General features: G+C 45.8%; 1 protein-coding gene across 2 annotated transcripts in view; it reads right to left on the bottom strand.

Annotated features, from left to right (window-relative positions):
- The window catches only part of LOC141237437 (trifunctional purine biosynthetic protein adenosine-3-like), a 94,415-nt gene that overhangs the window by 1,271 nt on the left and 71,417 nt on the right, over positions 1–21,727 (bottom strand). The window contains exons 15-21 of one of the 2 annotated variants that reach the window (XM_073668341.1): positions 9,481–9,735; positions 7,636–7,788; positions 6,717–6,920; positions 5,850–5,981; positions 3,829–3,959; positions 2,222–2,363; positions 966–1,069 (exon numbers count right to left, since the gene is read on the bottom strand). In XM_073668341.1, the coding sequence (XP_073524442.1) occupies positions 966–1,069; positions 2,222–2,363; positions 3,829–3,959; positions 5,850–5,981; positions 6,717–6,920; positions 7,636–7,788; positions 9,481–9,735 (1,121 nt within the window). The remainder of the gene's footprint in view (positions 1–965; positions 1,070–2,221; positions 2,364–3,828; positions 3,960–5,849; positions 5,982–6,716; positions 6,921–7,635; positions 7,789–9,480; positions 9,736–21,727) is intronic. The other variant, XM_073668342.1, reaches the window with a different exon arrangement.

Genomic DNA, 21,727 nt, shown 5'->3' with positions numbered 1-21,727 from the left:
CCTAAAGAGACTAAAAAAAAAATTAAAAAAATGCTTTCAAAAATATATTAAAAACTTTTCTTAGGTTAAAAGTAAAGAAATGAAAAACTTAAAAAATAAGCATATTTGATATTGACATGTCCATAAAACTCCAATGCTGCAAAATATAAAATGTATTATTCTGTATGATGAAAGCCATAAAGAGAAAAAAATCGAAACACCACAATTGCCATTTTTCAGTCTTCCCACCGTCTCCAAAAAAACGATTAAAATGTAAAATTTAAACCAAAGTGGTATCAATAAAAAGTCAGCTCTCTTCAGAAAAAAAAGCTCTCATACATATTCATTGAATAAAAAAAACAAAAAAGTTATAGATCTCAGAATACAGCAACACAAACCAAAAGTTTTACTTTTACAAAGTTCTTTTTTTAAAGCCACTAAAACATAAAAAATATACGAGTTTGGCGTCGCTGTAATCGTACTGACCAGAAGAATCATGTTATCAGGTCATTTTACCTGCACAATGAACGCTGACGGGTGTTTTTTCTCATCATTTCACCTAACTTGGATTCTTACCTCACTGATCAGTACGTTATATGGTAAAATCAATGGTGTCATTCAAAACTACAACTCGCCCTGGAAATATCTAACCTATATATGACTATGTAAATGGAAAAAAAAAAAAAAAAAAAGTTGTGGTTCTTGGAAGAAGGGCGAGAGGAATTGAAACTGCAAAAACAAAAAAATCACCTTGTCACGGCCCCCCAAAATGTATGTGACTTATTATAAAGCGTATACTGTATCCTGCAGTTCCCAGAGGCAGCTGCGGTGCCCACCACCCACATGACTGCCCGGGGGTCACATGTGTCCCCCTACTCCTGCTCCCCTGCTTTATTGCATATGTATGTAATGATGTGAGTAAATCCATTCTCCATACAGCGCTGCGTCCAGTCCATAAACTCAGCGGATACATATAACACACGGACCAGCATGAAGCACACCGTGCAGCCGTGGACTCTCCATCCCGTCACTGGTGATGTCTCCATTTTCATTGATGGGATTAGTGAGGAGAACAGTTTCATAATCTTCCCTAAAGGTAAAATATCACAAGATGTAACAACCACTGACGGCAATGTGCGGGCGGCCATTGTATTACAACGTTTAGTATATTCTATAACTTGTCTAATTGGTTCTGCTTTACTACTGCGAGGATCACGTCTGGCATTGAGCTGCAGTGACCGGTTATTTAAGGGGTTTTAATGGCGAAGAAAATTCATTTTTATTTTTACGTCCACCAAGTTCCCTGATTCTGTCCAGTCCCCCAATGGTCTCTATTTCTTGATACATGTCCTAACCATTGCCTGGTGTCATACAACTTTTTATAGACCATCCCTGGCCAATAAGAGACCACCCACTATCGATTGTATCACCTTGGAGAGCCCCTTTATGATCTGCGTTGTCCATGGCATCACTATTATACTCATACACAATTATTACTGCTCTCATGTGGATCTATAATAATTGTTTCCCTTCTGATCATGAAGTAATTACTTCCCTGGTTGCATAATGAAGCCACATGGTGGGTTTACTGCTCTCCCTCCATTAATAATGTTCTTCTATAGTTAACAGATTTTTCCAGAAAGAGTGCCATACTTTTCCATTGGACGTGACCGGTATAGCAGCATTTACATGAGAGATAATACCAGACACAGACCATGGACATGAGTGGTGCTGTTTTTGGAAAAATTTGCAGACTTTTACATAAACTTAAGAGGGTTATCCGGGACTATTTTACTTTTTTGATATGGGCCCAAGAACTAAAAGGCAGGTTGTTCTGCTCGGTGCTGGCTGAGATTGGTCATGAACGACTCCTGCCGACGATTCTGCTGCTTCTGCTTCCTTTGACCTCATGGCAACAGAGCGGCTGTTCCTCTTCTGCTCTATTCACTGCCAACATCATGCTGGTTCCCAGCCTAACTGTGGGGAGCCAGCTGTCAATCAGTATGATGTCGGCAGTCACGCCCTGTCAACAGAGGAGAGCAGAAGACGAGAAGCTACTCTGTAGACGAGAAGTCACCGGAAGCCGCGGAATTGCCGGCAGGATTCGGCCATGACTGCTCTCAGAGATCGGCGCTGGGCAGAGGTTGGCAACTACCTGCCTGTAAGTTGTTAGGCCAATAGTAAGAAAAATAATAATTCCGGATAACCTCTTTAACTTTTTAATGCATTTTTTGTGCTTTACCTCTCCATCCAATCAGAAACTGATCTGATAATGTCCGTCCAAACCCAGCGAGGCAGATCAGATCGATAGAGAATTCCTCCAACACTCTGCACACCGTGCTCTCAAATTCTGAACGACATCCGAACATTGTGTGATGGAAAACCTAGTGTAAGAGGAGATGAGATCTGAAGGTCGGGAATATAGAAATACAGTATTTGAGTGAGATGAATGAATTAATATGGTGCATGCTGCCTCTGGCGCGTATCACTTAGTGCTCCTCCTCTGCGGGTCTGATCTGAATGTTCTGTAATAATCTTTCTCTTGGTACCATTTCTGGTGTAAATCCCTTCTCAATATTTGATGTAAATGCACATCACATGTCAGGTGCTGGTACTATTCATGGGCAAAAAAAGAGCTGTATCATCCACTCTATCCACAGAGTGTGCCGGCTGTATTTTGCAGCCAGCTTCTACCTCTAACAGCTGCAACCTGAGCTAGCTTTGATTTTAGCTAGCTTAGATTGTTTGTTTTTTACCGAAGCATCTCCTTTCGTGTTTTTATAGTCGTTTTCTTGATGGCTTTGGTGCCCATATTGTTTTAAAACTGTATACTGTATATAAAGTAGTGTGTGCAAGAAGAAGGGTCAGGTCAATTCTTTTAGCTGCAATGGAAAAATTTATTTTTTTGCTGGGGCAGGGGAGGAATAAAAATTTTGCGGTTCCTGTAAGGGCTCATGCAGATTTCTGTGGGTCTTGATCTGATCGTGGACTGCAATGCACGGACTGGCCGCCTGTCTCCCGACCAGAAGATGACAGCTTCATATATTTCTATGGGGCTGCCATGCTCCTGTCGGGAGTCCCGCGACTACCCTGTGTATTGTGGTCCGTGATCGGACTGAACTTCACGGATGTTTGCATGAACCCTAAGAAGAGGAGAGAAAAGCAAACAAAAATGAAAACTGATTCCAAAAGGAAGGTATTACTAAATGGCGCCCCCTGTATGTGATCTTCATCTATTTGTCAGAATAGAGAGAGGCCCTAAAGAGAAAATCATGATCTGAGACCCCGAAGGACATACATGCCACGACTTTAGTGTATCTCAGTATACACCATGTAATGCTTCACTTTCCCTGTGGGGGGCGCTGCAGGAGATTGAACACTTGTTATAATGTTTTCCCTACAGATTACAGCTGATTGCTCAGGGTCTCATCAGTCGGATGCCCAGTGATCAGCTAATTTTTTGGGGAATCTTTCTTAAAAATAAGATTACAAAAAAAGGTGCAAAAAATGTGCATGTACAGTATTACTATTCAGTATCTATCATGCTGTGCGACTTTCTGCTCCATCACTACTAGAACTTATACCCACACTGCACCTGACACATTAACCCCTTCCTAAACACTCAGCATTAATTAAAGACATCCTCCACTATGTACAATCCCAATTGGGTAGCTAGGACCCTCTACAATAATCTGATCACAGAATGCTCCCTCCTGAGATCCCCAGTGATCAGCTATAATCTTAGAGGAATCCTGCCAGTAAGTGTTCAGTTTCCTGCAGTGCCTCCATAGTTAGCATTGGGTATTACACTTTCTTAGTCACATAAATATGGCGTAATGTAGGCCCTACCCGTGAGGGGATCCCAGCTCCAGCAGCCTTCTTGAGTTCCTCCACAGAGCTATTATTGGAGATTATTAGGGACAGCCTGGCACAGCTGCCCAGCTGGCTAATAGTGTCCATCATAAGCTTCAGTTTAGGACCTTAAAAAATGGAGAAATTCTGTTATAGAACCACAAAAATCTAAACATCCCAGCATCATAAGTTTTCTCCCAGTCCATAGATCAAGAATTATTCCAGAGATATCTGCAGATTTCATGCACACAGCTGTATCTAGGATCCATCTGTATCACATGGGCAACTTATAAACGCTCATACTCCAGAGCAGCGGTGGCGAACCTGGGGCATGCAGAGGCGTGCTGTCGCCTCAGCCCGGGAGTGTGCGGGGCCCCCCGACGCCAGCCCCTACTGCTGACTCACATCCTGCTGAAGTGTATTGCAGCACACAAACTTGTCAGGTCTGTGCACCGCAATACACGCTGCCTGCTAATCAGAGGCCAGCAGCTGACGTCTCCATGCACGTGACTGGGCACATGGCAGTAACACCATGCGCCCCAATTGCTTGGATGCTGAAGTCAGCTGCTGGCTTCAGAAGATGAAGACACGCGGCCGGGGAAGGTGAGTAGGGGGATATATATGCCAGGATGGGGTACATATACCAGAATGGGGATATATATATATCAGGATGGGGGGAGCATATACAAGGATGGGGGATATATATATCAGGATGGGAGATATATATACCAGGATGGGGATATATATATACCAGGATGGGGGGAGCATATACAAGGATGGGGGATATATATATCAGGATGGGGGATATATATATACCAGGATGGGGGGAGCATATACAAGGATGGGGGATATATATATCAGGATGGGGGATATATATACCAGGATGGGGGGAGCATATACAAGGATGGGGATATATATACCAGGATGGGGGATATATATATACCAGGATGGGGGAGCATATACCAGGATGGGGGATATATATACCAGGATGGGGAGAGCATATACCAGGATGGGGGATATATATACCAGGATGGGAGAGCATATACCAGGATGGGGAGAGCATATACCAGGATGGGGGATATATATACCAGGATGGGGGGAGCATATACCAGGATGGGGGATATATATACCAGGATGGGGAATATATTTACCAGGATGGGAGAGCATATACCAGGATGGGGGATATATATACCAGGATGGGAGAGCATATACCAGGATGGGGGGAGCATATACCAGGATGGGGGATATATATACCAGGATGGAGGGAGCATATACCAGGATGGGGGGAGCATATACCAGGATGGGGGATATATATACCAGGATGGGGGAGCATATTCTTTTATATCTGCAGTCTGGTACCCCTGCTCCTGTCTGTGACTGCACTTTGTTGCCCCTGCCTGCTCTCTGTTGCCTCTGCCTGCTCTGCTGCCCCGTCTACTCTCTGCTGTCCCCGTCTACTCTCTGTATGAGTTGTTTTTTCTAGACTAAAACCTCAGTATTCAGGTTAAATTGCTGTGTTGGCACTTTGCAATAAATAAGTGGGGTTTGGTTTGCAGTTTGGGCATTCTGTCTCTAAAAGGTTCGCCATCACTGCTCTAGAGAATATCTGCAGCAGAAATTAATTTGTGATGCGGTTTTAAAATCAGGATGATGTCGATTTTTGACGGTGGATTTCACCTTTTGCAATGTGCAAATTGCCTCTTCAGAGAAAAAGAGGACTTGAACTCTGTAGCACCACCTATTGGAAGCAGCAATCCTACAAGTCACAATCAACCCTTTAATGAGTCGTGCAATGAACCTTTTGCAATGAAGATTGATCATTTAATCTCTCAGCTGTGTGAGCAGAACATGGAGTGCACAGATTTTCATCCTCCGGATATGAACAATACATTTTTCCATTCCCTGATTCTAAGCAGAGATCTTAAAACTGTTGATGAATTGAGCAAAAATATAAGAAAATTGCAGAACATAAAAAGATAATGAATCTTTACACACGAAACCGCTCACACGCTGTGTACCTGCTGTAGATGTCAGTACAGCCAGCTTTGAGATTTTCACAGGGGCTTTATAGAAAATTACGTTTTTCAATAGCTGGAAATTGTTCAATTTTAGAGCTTCCAAAAAATGTCTGACTTGTACTCGAGGTGAATCTACAAAGAGAAAATATGATGATCTGAAAAATTGTGCTTCAAGAAACCTAAGGTGAAAACACAGAAATTGTACCAGAAAATGTAGAGCAATGGCCGCTAACAGGATATGGGGATCCCGGGGTCCCCCTCCCATGGGATGACTAGAGTACATTTTTCACCTCCATGTTTGCTAACATTGCAGCACCTGCAGAGACAACATCTCTGTGCCAGTTCTCATTCCCCTTGAGACTGGAGCTGGAAGCCGGAAAATAATGAATGGAGGTCCGAAAATGTACTGACACCATTGAACTTTTGAGTTGGCAGAGATGTTTAACAATAGTTAGATAAGGGCGTGAAAGTCAAGAAAGTGAAGCGACCAGAAGATAAGAAAGTGAAAACACACCAGAAGACAAGAAAGTGACGTCACACCAGAAGACAAGAAAGTGACCTCACACCAGAAGACAAGAAAGTGACATCACACTAGAAGACAAGAAAGTGAAGACACACCAAAATTCTGACTTAAAAGCCTATTCCATTGTTAGATATTTATGGCATGTCCACAAGTTCTGCTTAGCTGTTTTTGGATCTCCTATAGAAGTGAATGGAGAAAGCTGCCTGTGCTGTCCCAGCCATTTCTTTGTGAGGATGTACAGCTTTCCATTCATTATGCAAGTTATTTGTTGCACAGTGTTTAGGGTAAACACAAGCCTGATGGTAGGAAACAAAAAAATGATGAAAAAATTTAGAAAAACTAACCAGCATGATGGTGAAGTATTGACCCAATTATCCATGCCTCCTCATCATGTTGAATCTCAGCCAAGATCTTCTGGGCCACATTCTTCTGAGCTATCAGCACTGCTCCTATTCCACAGGTGAAGTTATAGACCAGATCCTGCTCAGAAAGTTCTCCTACCTTGTACAACCAGGGGAAAATGACTGGGATCTTCCAACACAGAGCATCTGGGATCCACATGTAGAGGATGGGAACATTACAAGGTTAGTGACAGATGGCTCCCCACCTCAAGACGGAGTTAGTAGAGCACAGGATACAGGAATTAGTCAATAAATAATATTTTTCAGAGTTTTTCCCTCCTTAAATGGGTTCTCTGTTTCGGGAATTGCCATTTTGTTAAAAGGGTTCCCATATGATCAACTAACTATAGGTTTCCCCCCTGCTTGGATTCCCAGTGATCCAGCTCTTATCTACTCAAGGACCTAGCAGCAACTTTTTGATTCCCCTCGAGCACCACCACAGGGAAATTTGACTATTATGTGATCAATGGGCTGTTCTTCTCACGTACAGATGGGTCCTCCAATTTGGCCAATAGAGCACCAGAATGAGGAATTTCCTTTTACAAATTATGAATTTCCTAGATATCCTACTAAGGCACTGCTCTAAAAAAATTGGATGGAACAGAAATATATCAAAGCAAACTGGTTGCAAAGTCTCACTAGCTGTGGCTACCATATTTATTTCTATGGCCCAGGTACAGGTTATTGAGGAGATGTATTGTCGGCTACAGCTATCAATAAGAAATACTTCTACTGATATCCATATAATTTTGTTTTTTTAACGGCTTTAGGCTCGATCTCGAGCCATGGCGGCTTGATAGATGAATAATGAATAAAGTTTATTCATGCCCAATCCCGGCTCAGCATTAGTGGCAGACCTTACCTATGATGACCCCCATGTTCTCAGGTAAGTAATGAAAGATACTTCCCACCAGTCCACCCTCCGTAATGGGAACGCAGGCGCTGATGTCACCGGACTGGAGAGCACGGAGAACCGCTGCGGTAAACACCATGGTGGAATTCATTATCATTTCCCCTACATAAGAGATACAAGAAATGGATGATTGGAGAACATTTGTGGGGCGACCTTGATGTAAGATTCGCTATATGTGTGGTTGAGATCCTGGCAGATTCCTCACATTTACACTACTACTACTATGCCTGGTGCAGGGAGGATGCTTTGCTAATTTTCATAAACAGAATTGTAACCCCCCCAAAAAAAGGAGAGGAAAAGGAAGTGCTAGGATGAATGTAAATACAAATGATGTAAATCTTTATTGAAAATATGATTTTATTACATTCTGGGGTAACTATCATATTTCAGTCACCTCTTCAGCCTCACCCACCTCTTGTATGTGTATTTTGCTATGTTGGATATTTATTTCCCTATTTCTTGTTTTTAATCATACTTTGCTAATTTTTCTAATCACCTTCAGAGAGATATAATTTTTTAAAATTTTTGGTTTAGAGAGTTGTGTTAGGCCTTGTTTTTTTGTGGTACGAGCTGTACTTTTTATCATCACCATTTGTGTTACATATGAAATTCTGATGTCTTTTTATTCCGTATTTGGGTGGCAGATTGATCATGAAACAGCAATTTTGCATTTTTTTAAAGTTTTGGCAATATCTGTATTTTTAGATTTTTATTTACATTAACGGAAAAAGGTGATATGAAGTTTTATACATTTTTTTATTCATTTTTTATTTCTTTTCTTTTTTTTTTTACCTTCCAAGGAGACTTGTGTTAGAACCCTCCTGTTTGTTTTTTCCATCTTGTGTTTTGCGGTCATGTGACCATCTGCCTTTATATTCCAGCTCCGCCCTTTTGGCTGTGCTGGACTTCAGTGTTTGACTGTTTCTCTAGCCAGGTGCTTCGGTGCCTTTCTCTGTCAGTTCGCTTGGTCCTTCTGGGACCTCTAGTACTTTTTTGTCTGTTTGTCTTTTTGTGTTCTGCAACAACTTCTGTTTAGGAGGTGTCCCATTTTTGTCCCAGTCCTTAGTTCTTTTAGGGACTTCTCCCCTTATTCTATAGGTCTTCGTTCAGACTAGCCGAGGACTAAGGCGGGTCTGTTCGCTAGGAACAGGCAGCTCGCTACATCATAGGGATTCGGCTTAGTTTTACTGTAGAGACAGTTTTCCCTTATCTTTCCTTAGTACATGTTGCAGATCATAACAACTTGACCCTGCAGTCACTTGATCACTAGTGTAGTACACTGAAATATTGTAATATTCTAGTAAAATTATCCCACACACAGTCATGGCTTTATAGGTGATCAAACATGACAGACATTCATGTTGACGGTTAGGAGAGTAGGACGGGCATCAGATGGGATGTTTTCACCCATTTCCAACCTCTTAAATGCCGCAATCACGATTATCTTTCTTTATACATGCAGTGCACAGATCTGCTGTATATATCTGGCGGATATCGTAAATGGAAACCTGAGCAGAGTGGACACCTTTGTACTGTGGGTCTGGTGTCTGGCTGGACCTTTGTGATGGTGATGCCCGAGCCCCCGACCATGGTGACATGTTCTCCATAGTGACATCTCCGGCCACTGTGGTCGGGTTTTCATTCTTTTTATGAACAGGGATTACTATGGTGGATGATTTATTATGGGACATTGTATACCAAAAATACCCCATTGTAGGTGAAGCCATTTTGCCACCACTGGGGACGACCAAAAGTGTTCCTAGAAATTATAATGAGGCCACTATGGAGATGTACCCCAAACTGTTACCCCATCCCCCATGGGCAATACTGATGTGTATTGTAAGGAGTGATTCTCCATGACGCCTTTTAGAAGAGACAGGTTGCTGCTGCTATATGATCCCGGTGATCGGATTCCTATAACCAGATCACCCGCTTTCATTAGATCTGGACGTGGTAACCGGTGATCCCTCTCTAATACACCCAGGGCGAAACCAGACACGTTGTAGCTGCCATCAGTATATAAGCTGGGAGGCTGGGGACATTCTTTTTCTGAGGGAAAAAAAGGGACAAACAGGAAAAAGTGATCATAAATATATATAAATACACTATAAAACCACTCTTCAGCCATATTAGTAGCCAGGCCTGCATCTCCCATGTACATTTACAGATCATCCATAGCAGCCAATCAGAGCTCAGCTTTTATTTCTCAAGCTGCTCAGAAAATATGAAAGCTGAGCTCTGATTGGTTGCTATGAGCAAAAAAGTCGGCCTTAGTGTTAGGCAAGTTAAGCAAATCAGGCCCAGTACGGCAGGGTGTGGGAGTTCTGGTTGCTTAGTGACTACTTGACTAACAGCCTATTTGACAACCTATTGAGTATATGTAGTTGTACTAAGTTGTCACAGGAAGTTCTGCACAATAGACTGCCTCTCTTCTTGGCACAGACTTGTCCATTATTTTGAATCTTTCTATAAATTTTTACTCAAATGTTAATAAAAAAAATAAATAATCCATTGAAAAGAAAATACCATAACAGCATTTCTGTGTTACTAAATATTCGTATTTCTCATTAGATAAATATTCGAGAGCGTATTTCACTCCGTGTTATGCTGCTCCTCTTTCTTCTTTGAAATATATTAATTGACAATTGGGTGTTACCATTCCCCTTGTCAATAGGGCATGTCTACTATCTGCACTGATTGGACAGAGCGTGTAAGGACTCACCTCACTGACAAAGGGAATGGTAACACCCAGTTGTCAATTTATTTTTACATTTACAGCTGAGCAGCTGTTTTGTTTTGTTTTTTTTGCGTAAAAAAAAGAATCAAATAAATATAATAATTTAGATTAGTTGATGAAGTGAGATTGAGGACAGTATAATCCACAGTAAAAATATACTGTAGTAAATCACTTATACTACAGTATTTTTTACTAAAAATATATATTGCGGACTTTAAGACGCACCAGACCATAAGACGCACCCCGAATTTTAAGTAAAATGGTGGTGCGTCTTATAGTCCCATTTTAACGCAGCTTATCGGGGGATTGGTGGCGGTGGAGCGCGGTCACAGAAGGCAGGGTCGCTGCTTCAGGAGGACGGCAGCGGTGGCAGGAGTGGGGTGATGCTGTGGGCCCCAGGATGGGAGGACGGGGGTGTCCCGGCGCTGAGAGGCTGCAGGCCCTGGGCTCTCCTAAGATGCTGGTGCTGACCGGAGACCTCCTTTCCATTGATTACCCTGTGGTGGGCTTCAGGAAAATAGCCAAGATCTCAATATATGCATGCGCCGCCTCCAGTGGCCATTTACCCGAAGCCCACTGCAGGGTAATCAATGGGAAGGAGGACTCCAGTCAGCGCCAACATCTTAGGAGAGCCCAGGGCCTGCAGCCTCTCAGCGGCGGGACATCCCCTCCTCCCAGCCCAGGGCCAGCAGCATCTCCCCACTAGTGCTGCCGCCGTCCTCCTGAAGTGGCCGCCCTGTCTCCTGTGACCCCGCTCCACCACAGATGCCCACCCTCCCCACCCCCCAGTAAGCTACCTTCAGATAATAAGACTGACCCCTATTTTCTTCCCAAATTTGAGAGGGAAAAATGCATCTCATAATCTGAAAAATACGATAATCACAAGTAGCATTAGATACTTGGGGACGTTCAGTAATTACATTAACTGACATCTGTTTAGTAATTGTAGTTTCAGAATTTTTGTGAAAAATTGTTGTAGTAATTATACTACAGTTTTTTTCTGCTAATATATAGAATCTACGGTAAATTAGCAGCAGAAAGACGGATTTTGGTAAGACCTTACCTGTAAAATCCTTTTCAGCGAGGGAAGGAAGGGAGACACAGTCATTACTAGTGGGTAGGCGGAGCCCACACAGGATAGAACACCTCAGATTAAAAAAGAGTGTTGACCGGCCCCTCCAGCTTAGGCTCCTCCTACTCCAGCTCTCCAGTCCGTACACAAGCTAAGGAAGAGCAAATATCACCAGCGGAGCAACATAACCCCTTCTGAAGAACTTCAGAGAAAAAACAAGAGACAGGTTATGCATATAACAGAAAAAACCACACAGTCCCAGGTACTACTCACTGGACCTGACCACTGCGATGAGCTGGCAATGCTGGAACAGAGCCTTAGCGCGCCGACCTCAGCCCAGATAATCGCTATCAGAGAAGGGTCACGCTGCATCTGAAAACACAACAACACACTTCTGCCATGGGAGGGAGCTGTGTCTCCCTTCCTTCCCTCGCTGAAAAGGATTTTACAGGTAAGGTCTTACCAAAATCCGTCTTTCAGCAGCAGATGGAAGGAAGGGAGACACAGTCATTACTAGTGGGACGTCCCAAAGCAGTCCAAAAATTAAGGGTGGGAAAAAACCAACAGAGGCAGAATCCCAACAACCTAGAGAAATGCGCAACTAGCGCTAAATACAAGTTAACGATAACTTAAACTACAGCCGCCTGCAGGACCCTACGTCCTAAGGCTGCATCAGCGGAAGCACTGACGTCCACCTTATAAAACTTTGTAAAAGTGTGGACGGAGCGCCAGGTAGCCGCCCGGCAGAGTTGAGCTGCCGAGGCCCCTTGATGAAAAGCCCACGATGAACCCACAGCTCTCGTGGAGTGAGCTCGAATCTTAATTGGACAAGATTCGCCCTTGAGTCGGTAAGCCTCTAAAATGGCCGACCGAATCCATCGAGCTATAGTGTCCTTGGAAGCTCGTTGACCACGCCGACGACCTGCTGGAATCACAAACAGAGAGTCTGATTTCCGAAAACCTTGAGTAATAGACAAATAGAACTTCACAGCCCGCACTAAATCCAATGAGTGCAAGGCCCGTTCCTTCGCATTCCTCGGTTCCGGACAGAGCGAGGGCAACACAATATCCTGGTTAACATGAAATTGTGACACCACCTTAGGTAGAAAGTCGCCCCGTGTGCGAAGCACCACGCGATCCGGGAGAAACTCCAGAAAAGGAGGCGAGCAATAAAGAGCCGCCAGTTCAGAAACCCTTCTCAAAGAGGTGACTGCCACTAAAAAGGCAACCTTCCAAGAAAGCAAAGAAAGGCTAACGGAGTCCATAGGCTCAAAAGGCCCATGTTGAAGAGCCTCCAAGACCAGATTGAGCCGCCAAGGGGACACAAGCGCCTTCCGAGGCGGAAACTGACGGGTTACCCCGCGAAAAAAGGAACGAACGTCCCTACGCGAGGCGATAGCCTTCCGAAACAGCAAGGACAAAGCAGAAACCTGATCCCTCAGAGTGCTAACTGCCAAACCCTTGTCCAGGCCATACTGCAAAAAGGCCAACAAATTGGGAATGGAAAAAATCCTCGGGTTCCTTGAAGAACCCGAACACCATGAAAAGAAGGCCTCCCAAGTCTTGTGATAGATCCTAGTAGTGGCAGGACCCCTGGCAGCTCGCAGAGTGGCAATGACTTCGGCTGAAAAACCTTGACGAGTCAAGATTTCGGTCTCAAGAGCCACGCCGTCAAACGCAGAGACTTCAGGTCCGGATGACGAACGGGCCCTTGGGTTAACAGGTCCGGGCGAAGAGGGAGAGGAAGTGGAGGCGCAGCCAGAAGCGACACCAGCGTCGAGAACCACGTCCTCCTTGGCCAGTCTGGGGCTACTAACATAGCCGGGACTCTTTCCAGTCTGATCCGACGCAACACCAGAGGAAGTAAGGATATCGGCGGGAACACATAGATTAGCTCGAATTGGTCCCACGGAGCCACCAGAGCATCCACCGCCACAGCCTTCGGGTCCTTGTACCTGGACATGAACGTCGGTAACTTGGTGTTGAACCTTGATGCCATCAAATCCACTTGAGGAGTTCCCCAACGGGAGCACAGCTGTGCAAAAATTTCTGGGTGAAGACTCCATTCTCCGGGATCCACCTTCTCGCGACTGAGGAAGTCCGCCGTGATATTCTGAACACCCGGAATGTGAATCGCAGAGATGGCTGGCACCTTAGCCTCGGCCCATACCAGGATCCGAGACACTTCCATCATGAGCCTGGAGCTCCTCGTTCCACCTTGATGGTTGATATACGTGACCGCCGTCGCGTTGTTTGTCTGCACTCGGACTGGCAGACCGTTTAAAGGGACCGTCCAGTGTTGGAGGCAAAGGAAAATCGCCCTCAATTCCAGGATGTTGATCGGCAGGACAGACTCTTCCGACGACCATACTCCCTGAATCCAGAGATCGTTCCAGACACCCCCCCAGCCTGACAGGCTGGCATCGGTGGTTATGACCGACCACCTCGGAAGGAGGAAGGACTTCCCCAGGGATAACGCTTCCGGACGTAACCACCATTCTAGAGACTCTCGCACCCTGTGGGAGATGATGACACTGCGATCCAGCGAAGCCTGTGATCGATCCCAACGGTTCAGAATGAGCATTTGGAGAGTCCTGGAATGAAATTGGGCAAACGGAAGTGCCTCCATTGACGCCACCATCAAACCCAAAAGGCGCATACACCTTCGAAGGGACATTGCTGTCGAAGACTTCATAACCTGTACATGTCGAAGAAGACTTGCTTGCTTGTCTGGAGGCAGGGACACCACTGCTCGTACCGTGTCGAAATGCATCCCCAAAAACAGGATTGACTGCGACGGTTCCAGAGACGACTTCTTCCAATTAACCAGCCACCCGAAGTCCTCCAGGAGCTGAAGGGATAGATTGCGAGCCGTCACCGCCTCCTCCTTTGAGGACGCCACAATCAAAAGGTCGTCCAGGTAGGGAAGAACCGTAACCCCCTGTCTTCGAAAGATCGCCATGAGAGGTGCCAGAATTTTTGTAAAAACTCTGGGCACCGAGGCCAACCCGAATGGTAGGGCCACAAACTGGAAATGGTCCTGACCTATGGCAAAACGAAGGAAGCGTTGGTGGGCCCTTCCGACGGGAACATGCAAATAAGCGTCGCGAATGTCGATTGACAACAAAAAGTCGTTCTGCGACAGGGCCGCCACAACCGAGCGAAGCGACTCCATGCGGAATTTCCGGGTGCGGACATGCCGATTCAATCTTTTGAGATCCAGAATGGGGCGAAATTTGTCCTCCTTTTTGGGGACCACAAAGAGGTTTGAATAAAACCCTCTTCCCCGGTCCTCCGGCGGAACCGGTACCACCACACCCTTCTGCAGAAGGGAATCGACCTCCTGCCGTAGAGCGGCAACTAGCTCGGGCTCTGACAGAATGCAAGATCGGCAAAACCTGTCCGGGGGTCGAGAAAGAAACTCTATGAAGTAGCCTGCTGACACAACCCGCGTCACCCAGGCGTCCGAAACGCGGGACGCCCAAGTCGATTCGAATTGGAGCAGGCGACCCCCCACTCGAGAGCCCTCGAGAGAAAACCTGGCGTCAGTCCGCCTTAGCGGGCTTTTTGTCAGCTTCCCGCTTGTCTTGACGGAAGCTCTGTTTCCAGGGAGTGCGGGATTTCTGAGAAGCCTTTTTTCCTGAAAAAGAGGGACGACCCGATCCCCAAGAGGGCTGACCGGACCGTCCCCTGGACCGAAAGGGCCGCCGACTACTACCGGCACTAGGCCTGCCCGACGCAGAAGTCACAGTTCTTCGCTGTGGTAAGGCCGCTTCTTTTGCCTTTGCCTTGACAATCAGCTCCGTGAGGTCAGATCCAAATAACTGACCACCCTTGTAAGCTAAAGATAGCAAACCTTGCTTGAAAACCGCGTCCCCGGTCCACTGTCTGAGCCACAGTGCTCTTCTGACTGTGACCGCCGAGGATTGCGCCCTGGACAGCAGTGACGCGGTATCCAAACCTGCATCACTGCCATATCGGGCCGCATCCTCCAACAACTTGAAAAGCCCATCTACCTCGGATAGCGGGGATCCATCCTGCCACGCCGTCCGTAGACGGTCCAACCAGCTTAGGGAAGCTTTACAAGCACACATGGATCCTAGCACCGCTCTGAATCCATGACCCGCGGCCTCGTAGATGGATTTCGCCGCCATCTCCGTTTTTCTGTCCAGCGGATCCTGCAGACTCGCCTTCCCTTTAACAGGCAGTAATGAGGATTTGCTCAGCTGGGATAAAGGGACATCCACTTCAGGAGAAGGAATCCAATTATCAATCAACTCCGTGGAACACGGATACAGTGCCTCAAAAAACCGTGTCCCCTGAAAACGTTTATCTGGACACAGGCGTTCCTTCTCCACTGCCCCATTAAGCTCATCCAGAGATGGTAATGCCAAGCGCGACCTATGCGACTCCTGAAACATCCGGGCCGACTTACCAGGACGTCTAGTTACCTCCTCCGGAAACTGTAACGCCTCCCTCATGGCTCCAATAAAAGCCTCTGCACGGCCCAAAAAAGAGGCAGAGTGCCCCTGCCGATCCTCCTTATCCGAATCGGACATCTCCCCATCTGAGCTTGAAGGGGAACCCTCCATAACAGAGATCTCCGAGTCGCTGCGTGGGGAGGGCAGTACCGGCCTGTGGCGCTTCCTGCCATGAGAGGATCTAGCTGACACCCAATAACCTAGAAGGTCAGACAGGCCATCAATAGAACGAGTGAGGGCCTCCATTTTGACCACTGCCCCATCACCGAAACCCCCGACCGCTGCGCTTGACGCCGTCGAGGACTCCTGCGTGTCAGACACGCGAGACTGATCCTGTAGCGGACCTGGGAGACGGTCCGCACCTCCTGGACCCTGATCTGACATGCCCTCACACAGTATATGGCAGGTTAAACCTGTCAATAAGTAGGACAGTGTGGTTTCTTAAAAGAAAGCTGAAGGGTTAAAGCTCTTAAAGAGAGAGCTACCCCAGCTGACCCCCAATTAAGGGATAACCGCCTAATAAGGGGTTAATGCCGCAGACTCCCCACAACCTCTGTGAAATGAAAAGGATGTGTGAGCCCCAGACAAAAAAGGGAACCTCTATATGAGGTAATAGCTGCAGGACAGCACAGTCTGCCACCTTATTGTGCCTCAGAAAGGTGCCCTGCGCTGAGGGGGTGAGGGGTTAAGCTTCTGCCCTGACAGGCAGAAGCGACTCACCCAGCTAGCCGCGGTGCAGTGTTCCTTCGGTCTGTCGGGAGGAGAGGAGAGTGAGGAGCCCGATGGAAGCCGTTCAGTAATGGCCGCCGCGTGTGAGGAGAGAGAAGCCGGAAGAGGAGGGGCAGGAGAAAGCGCGCGCTCAGAGCGCTTCCTGCCCGCGAAAGACCGGGAAGGCGGGAAGCCACGCCCCCCGCCGGCTTCAAAAAAAGCGCGCGCGACTCCTCCGCTCTCCGCTCCTGCCCCGCTTCCATGTCCTGCAGGCATCCACCTGCGGACAAAAAAACACAAGTCACCACCTGAATACATGTAGCAGCGGCTGCCGCAGCAGCCGCTGAAGCACTCAAAACACATTAACATGCTGAGTACTCACCCAGCTGAGCGCCACAGGGACCCCCAGGGATTTGTGGCGCTGTGCCCAAGCTTCCCCCCAGGGCGGAGAACGCAGTGACCCCAGATGCGCGGTTTGCGTCCCCGCCAGGGAAGCATCCCTCATCCCCCCGGGGCCGGCAGGGTTCTGCAGGGACCTCTCTCAAAGGGTAATGCAGATCCGTCAAGGGAGGGGTGGGGGTCCAGCAGCGCTGAGACCCCTGAGACCTCAAGACCACGGGGGTCCAAGTCTCTGTCCGATAAAAATAAAAAAATTTTCTGAGGAGCTGCTTCCAGCAGCGACCATCCTCTGTGACCTCAAATTTTAGACTGGAGAGCTGGAGTAGGAGGAGCCCAAGCTGGAGGGGCCGGACAACACTCTTTTTTAATCTGAGGTGTTCTATCCTATGTGGGCTCCGCCTACCCACTAGTAATGACTGTGTCTCCCTTCCTTCCATCTGCTGCTGAAAATTGCTGGCTCTCAGTAATTAGTTTTTACTGATGTCCGTTTAGTAATTGTAGTTTATGACTTTTACTGAAAAATTATTGTAGTAATTATACTACAGTTTTTTTCTACTGCATAGAATTATGGTTCAGTTGTGGACGCTTAGTAATTGTTTTTAGTATTTTTTTTTTTTTTCATTTTACCAAATGTTTATATTGTCCTTTTTATTTTTTTTATTTTTAGATTCTTTTCATCTATTGTTTTTTTTCTTTTCTTTCTATTCTAAATTTAACATGTGAAAAACAGGACATACACGTGAAAAATAAAATGTCCCACACTTCCCAAAGATTGTGTTCAACTGAGGAGGTGTAGTAGAGGTAAGAGAGCCTTTAAGAGAATTCTTACAGGATGCTTCAAAAATGGAGAGAGATTGCCATCAGCTGGTCAGGCACAGTCAAGCGGAACCAAGATGTGCAAAGGAAGTTGAAGGGGGAGCAGATTTAGACGCTGGACCCAGTCAGGTGACTTCCAGGAAGGAGTTCCTTGGTATAAGAGGCCAGCGCACCAAGCCTGAGGTGGTTTTGGCACCAACCAGCAGAGAGGCGCAGAGTGCTCTCTACGTGCTGAGAAGCCCCGTGTGACAGGACTAAGCCAGAGGTCTGTGAGGTGCCACAGCCGGGTACCAGTAGAAGAGCTCCGGATCCCTCACAGATGTGCCCCGAGTGCTGTGCCTACTAAGGAGAGTCGGAACCTGCTTGCGGTGCTGAGTGAGTTTGCAGAACCCGACGTCGCCCGCCGACAGACGAGGTCTGGCCCCCCTATCCACGGCTTGAGAAACAGCCTCCAACGGCCAGGAAGAGAGGAGTTGGGAGACGGCTGGGCCAGGAAAGTCACACCAGTGAAAGCAGAAGAGCTGCATACGTGAACAGGGCCGTCACTTCTACTGTTCACTCACGGTACAGGGGCCAGTTGGGTTTAGGTACTCAGGTTGGGAGGGGAACGGTTGGGGTGGAAGAAGCTAAACGTTATTTCATTGACTTTGTCCGGAAAAGACTTTCAGCCTAGCGGGAATAAACGGTGACTCCCACTAGGGCCATATACAGATTAAAGAACTGACATGGTGATTCTCATGATTGGGTGCACCACACTACCTTGAGAGACTTCGCATTTTATTAATATTTCAAATTACCATTCATTACCTCTGTTGTCATTCCCTTGTTCAGAATACCTGTTATATCTATATATAAACTGTTTATATTCATCTCTGACTGTCCTCGCCTTGTGTCTCTGTGTGTTGCATTCCGGCACCTGCATTACAGAGGCATACGCCTTCCTTACCTCTGACACCGATAGTGGGGAAGAGGATGCCACCTTCCTCTATTTTTCCTTCTCCTTTTTAAACTCGAGTGATAATGAACCTCCACGCAGAAGTCCCAGAGCAGTAAATGAGCCAGCGCCCATCATTAGTGACCCCTATGGACAGGGTCGGACTGGGGTGTCTGGGGCCCACAGGGAGAACTGACTCTAGGGGCCCACCTACAGCCATATGCAGATATCTGTTATCCGCTATCCCTGTTATAGTGGAGCATTGACTGGCGGCTCCTGCACATCTACTGTGCACCACTATAACTGGGATGTACAATTACGGTAGTTTGCATTAAAGGGCTTCTTTGGTTAAAACAAGTTATCACCGATCCATGGGATCCACAGGATCGGTGATCACTTATTGATCGTTTGGGTCCGAACATTGGAAAAGGCGCCTATCAGAAGAATGGGGAAGTTTCATCCCTGACAGGACACTTATCCCCATTTTAAAATGCAGCTTCCAAAAAAGAGCAGCGCTCACAGTCACTGAGGGAATGACTGGATGAGTGGTCGCATCTCACATGCCGCTCCAGTCTAATGGGGAGAAAAGCTCCACATTCTGCCGATTGTGTCCCAGCAGTCAGACCCCCACCAATCAATATCATCACTGATCCTGTGGAGAGGTGATTACTTGTTTTCACCAGAGAACCCCTGTAAGTGCATCTCTGCCGCTCTGGTCCAAGTATTTAATCTCTAAGGCTGCGGCCCCACTATCAGTATTTGGTCAGTAATTTTCTCAGGAGTGGGAGCCAAAACCAGGTGAGGAACAATCAGAGAAAAGGTATAATAGAAACAAGTCACCAATTCTGTATTTATCACCCACTCCTGGTTTTGGCAGCTACTCCTGAGAAAAAATACTGACCGAATACTGATGGTGGGGCTGTGGCCTAATGGAAAAAAATCTTTTCCTAGTTAATATCAGCAAGAACAAAATGACTGCCATACACAACACAGTCCACTATATCAACACCAATAATACCACATACAAAAGAGACAAATATCGCCACACCATGACTAGATCACATATTACCACCACATAGTGACCGAATAATACTACATACAAGGAACAAATACGGCCACACCATGACCAGACCACATATTACCACCCCAAAGTGACCAAATACTACAATACTGATCATGAATACAAACCACAATACTAACAACACTGTTATTACCACCAGTGACATTATACACAGGAGCTCTGTATATAGTGTCAGTGTACAGGTAATACAGGGATCACCAGTGACATTATACACAGGAGCTCTGTATATAGTGTCAGTGTACAGGTAATACAGGGATCACCAGTGACATTATACACAGGAGCTCTGTATATAGTGTACAGTGTACAGGTAATACAGTGACCACTAGTGACATTATACACTGGAGCTCAGTATATAGTGTCAGTGTACAGGTAATACAGGGTTCACCAGTGACATTATACACAGGAGCTCTGTATAGAGTGTCAGTGTACAGGTAATACAGTGATCACCAGTGACATTATACACTGGAGCTCTGTATTTAGTGTACAGGTATTACAGTGGTCACCAGTGACATTATACACAGGAGCTCTGTATATAGTGTACAGGTAATACAGTGGTCACCAGTGACATTATACACAGAAGCTCTGTACATAGTGTATAGTGCACAGGTAATACAGTGGTCACCAGTGACATTATACACAGGAGCTCTGTATATAGTGTACAGATAATACAGTGGTCACCAGTGGCATTATACACAGGAGCTCTGTATATAGTGTACAGGTAATACAGTGGTCACCAGTGACATTATACACAGGAGCTCTGTATATATTGCACAGGTAATACAGTGGTCACAAGTGACATTATACACAGAAGCTCTGTATATAGTGTATACATAATATAGTGATCACCAGCGACATACACAGGAGTTCTGTATATACTATATACACACGTGGTCAGAATTGTTGGTACCCCTTGTTTAATGAAAGAAAAACCCACAATGGTCACAGAAATAACTTGAATCTGACAAAAGTAATAATAAATTAAAAATCTATGAAAATGAACAAATGAAAGTCAGACATTGCTTTTCTGCTTCCACTGAATTTAAAAAAAAAATTAAACTCATGAAATCGGCCTGGACAGAAATGATGGTACCCCTGAAAATAATGTGACAAAAGGGACATGTTAAATAAAGTTGTGTCCACTAATTAGCATCACAGGTGTCTACAATCTTGTAATCAGTCAGTGGGCCTGTATATAGGGCTACAGATACTCACTGTGCTATATATAGGGCTGCAGATACTCACTGTGCCTGTATATAGGGCTACAGATACTCACTGTGCCTGTATATAGGGTTACAGATACTCACTGTGCCTGTATATAGGGTTACAGATACTCACTGTGCCTGTATATAGGGTTACAGATACTCACTGTGCCTGTATATAGGGTTACAGATACTCACTGTGCTTGTATATAGGGCTACAGATACTCACTGTGCTTGTATATAGGGCTACAGATACTCACTGTGTTGTTTGGTGACATGGTGTGTACCACACTCAACATGGACCAGAAGAAGCAAAGGAAAGAGCTGTCTCAGGAGATTAGAAAGAAAATTATAGAAAAGCATGTTAAAAGGTAAAGGTTATAAGACCATCTCCAAGCAGCTTGATGTTTCTGTGACTACAGGTGCACATATTATTCAGAAATTTAAGATCCATGGGACTGTAGCCAACCTCCCTGGACGTGGGTGCAGGAGGAAAATTGATGACAAATCAAAGAGACGGATAATATGAATGGTAACAAAAGAGCCCAGAATAACTTCTAAAGAGATTAAAGGTGAACTTCAAGCTCAAGGAACATCAGTGTCAGATCGTACTA

The sequence above is a fragment of the Phyllobates terribilis genome, unplaced genomic scaffold (assembly GCF_046119375.1).
Source record: "Phyllobates terribilis strain yellow unplaced genomic scaffold, ASM4611937v1 Scaffold_2__4_contigs__length_985480577, whole genome shotgun sequence".
In the NCBI taxonomy this organism is placed as follows: Eukaryota; Metazoa; Chordata; class Amphibia; order Anura; family Dendrobatidae; genus Phyllobates; species Phyllobates terribilis.
Note: the sequence above shows the minus strand (reverse complement) of the source record. Positions and strands in the feature narration are given on the sequence as shown.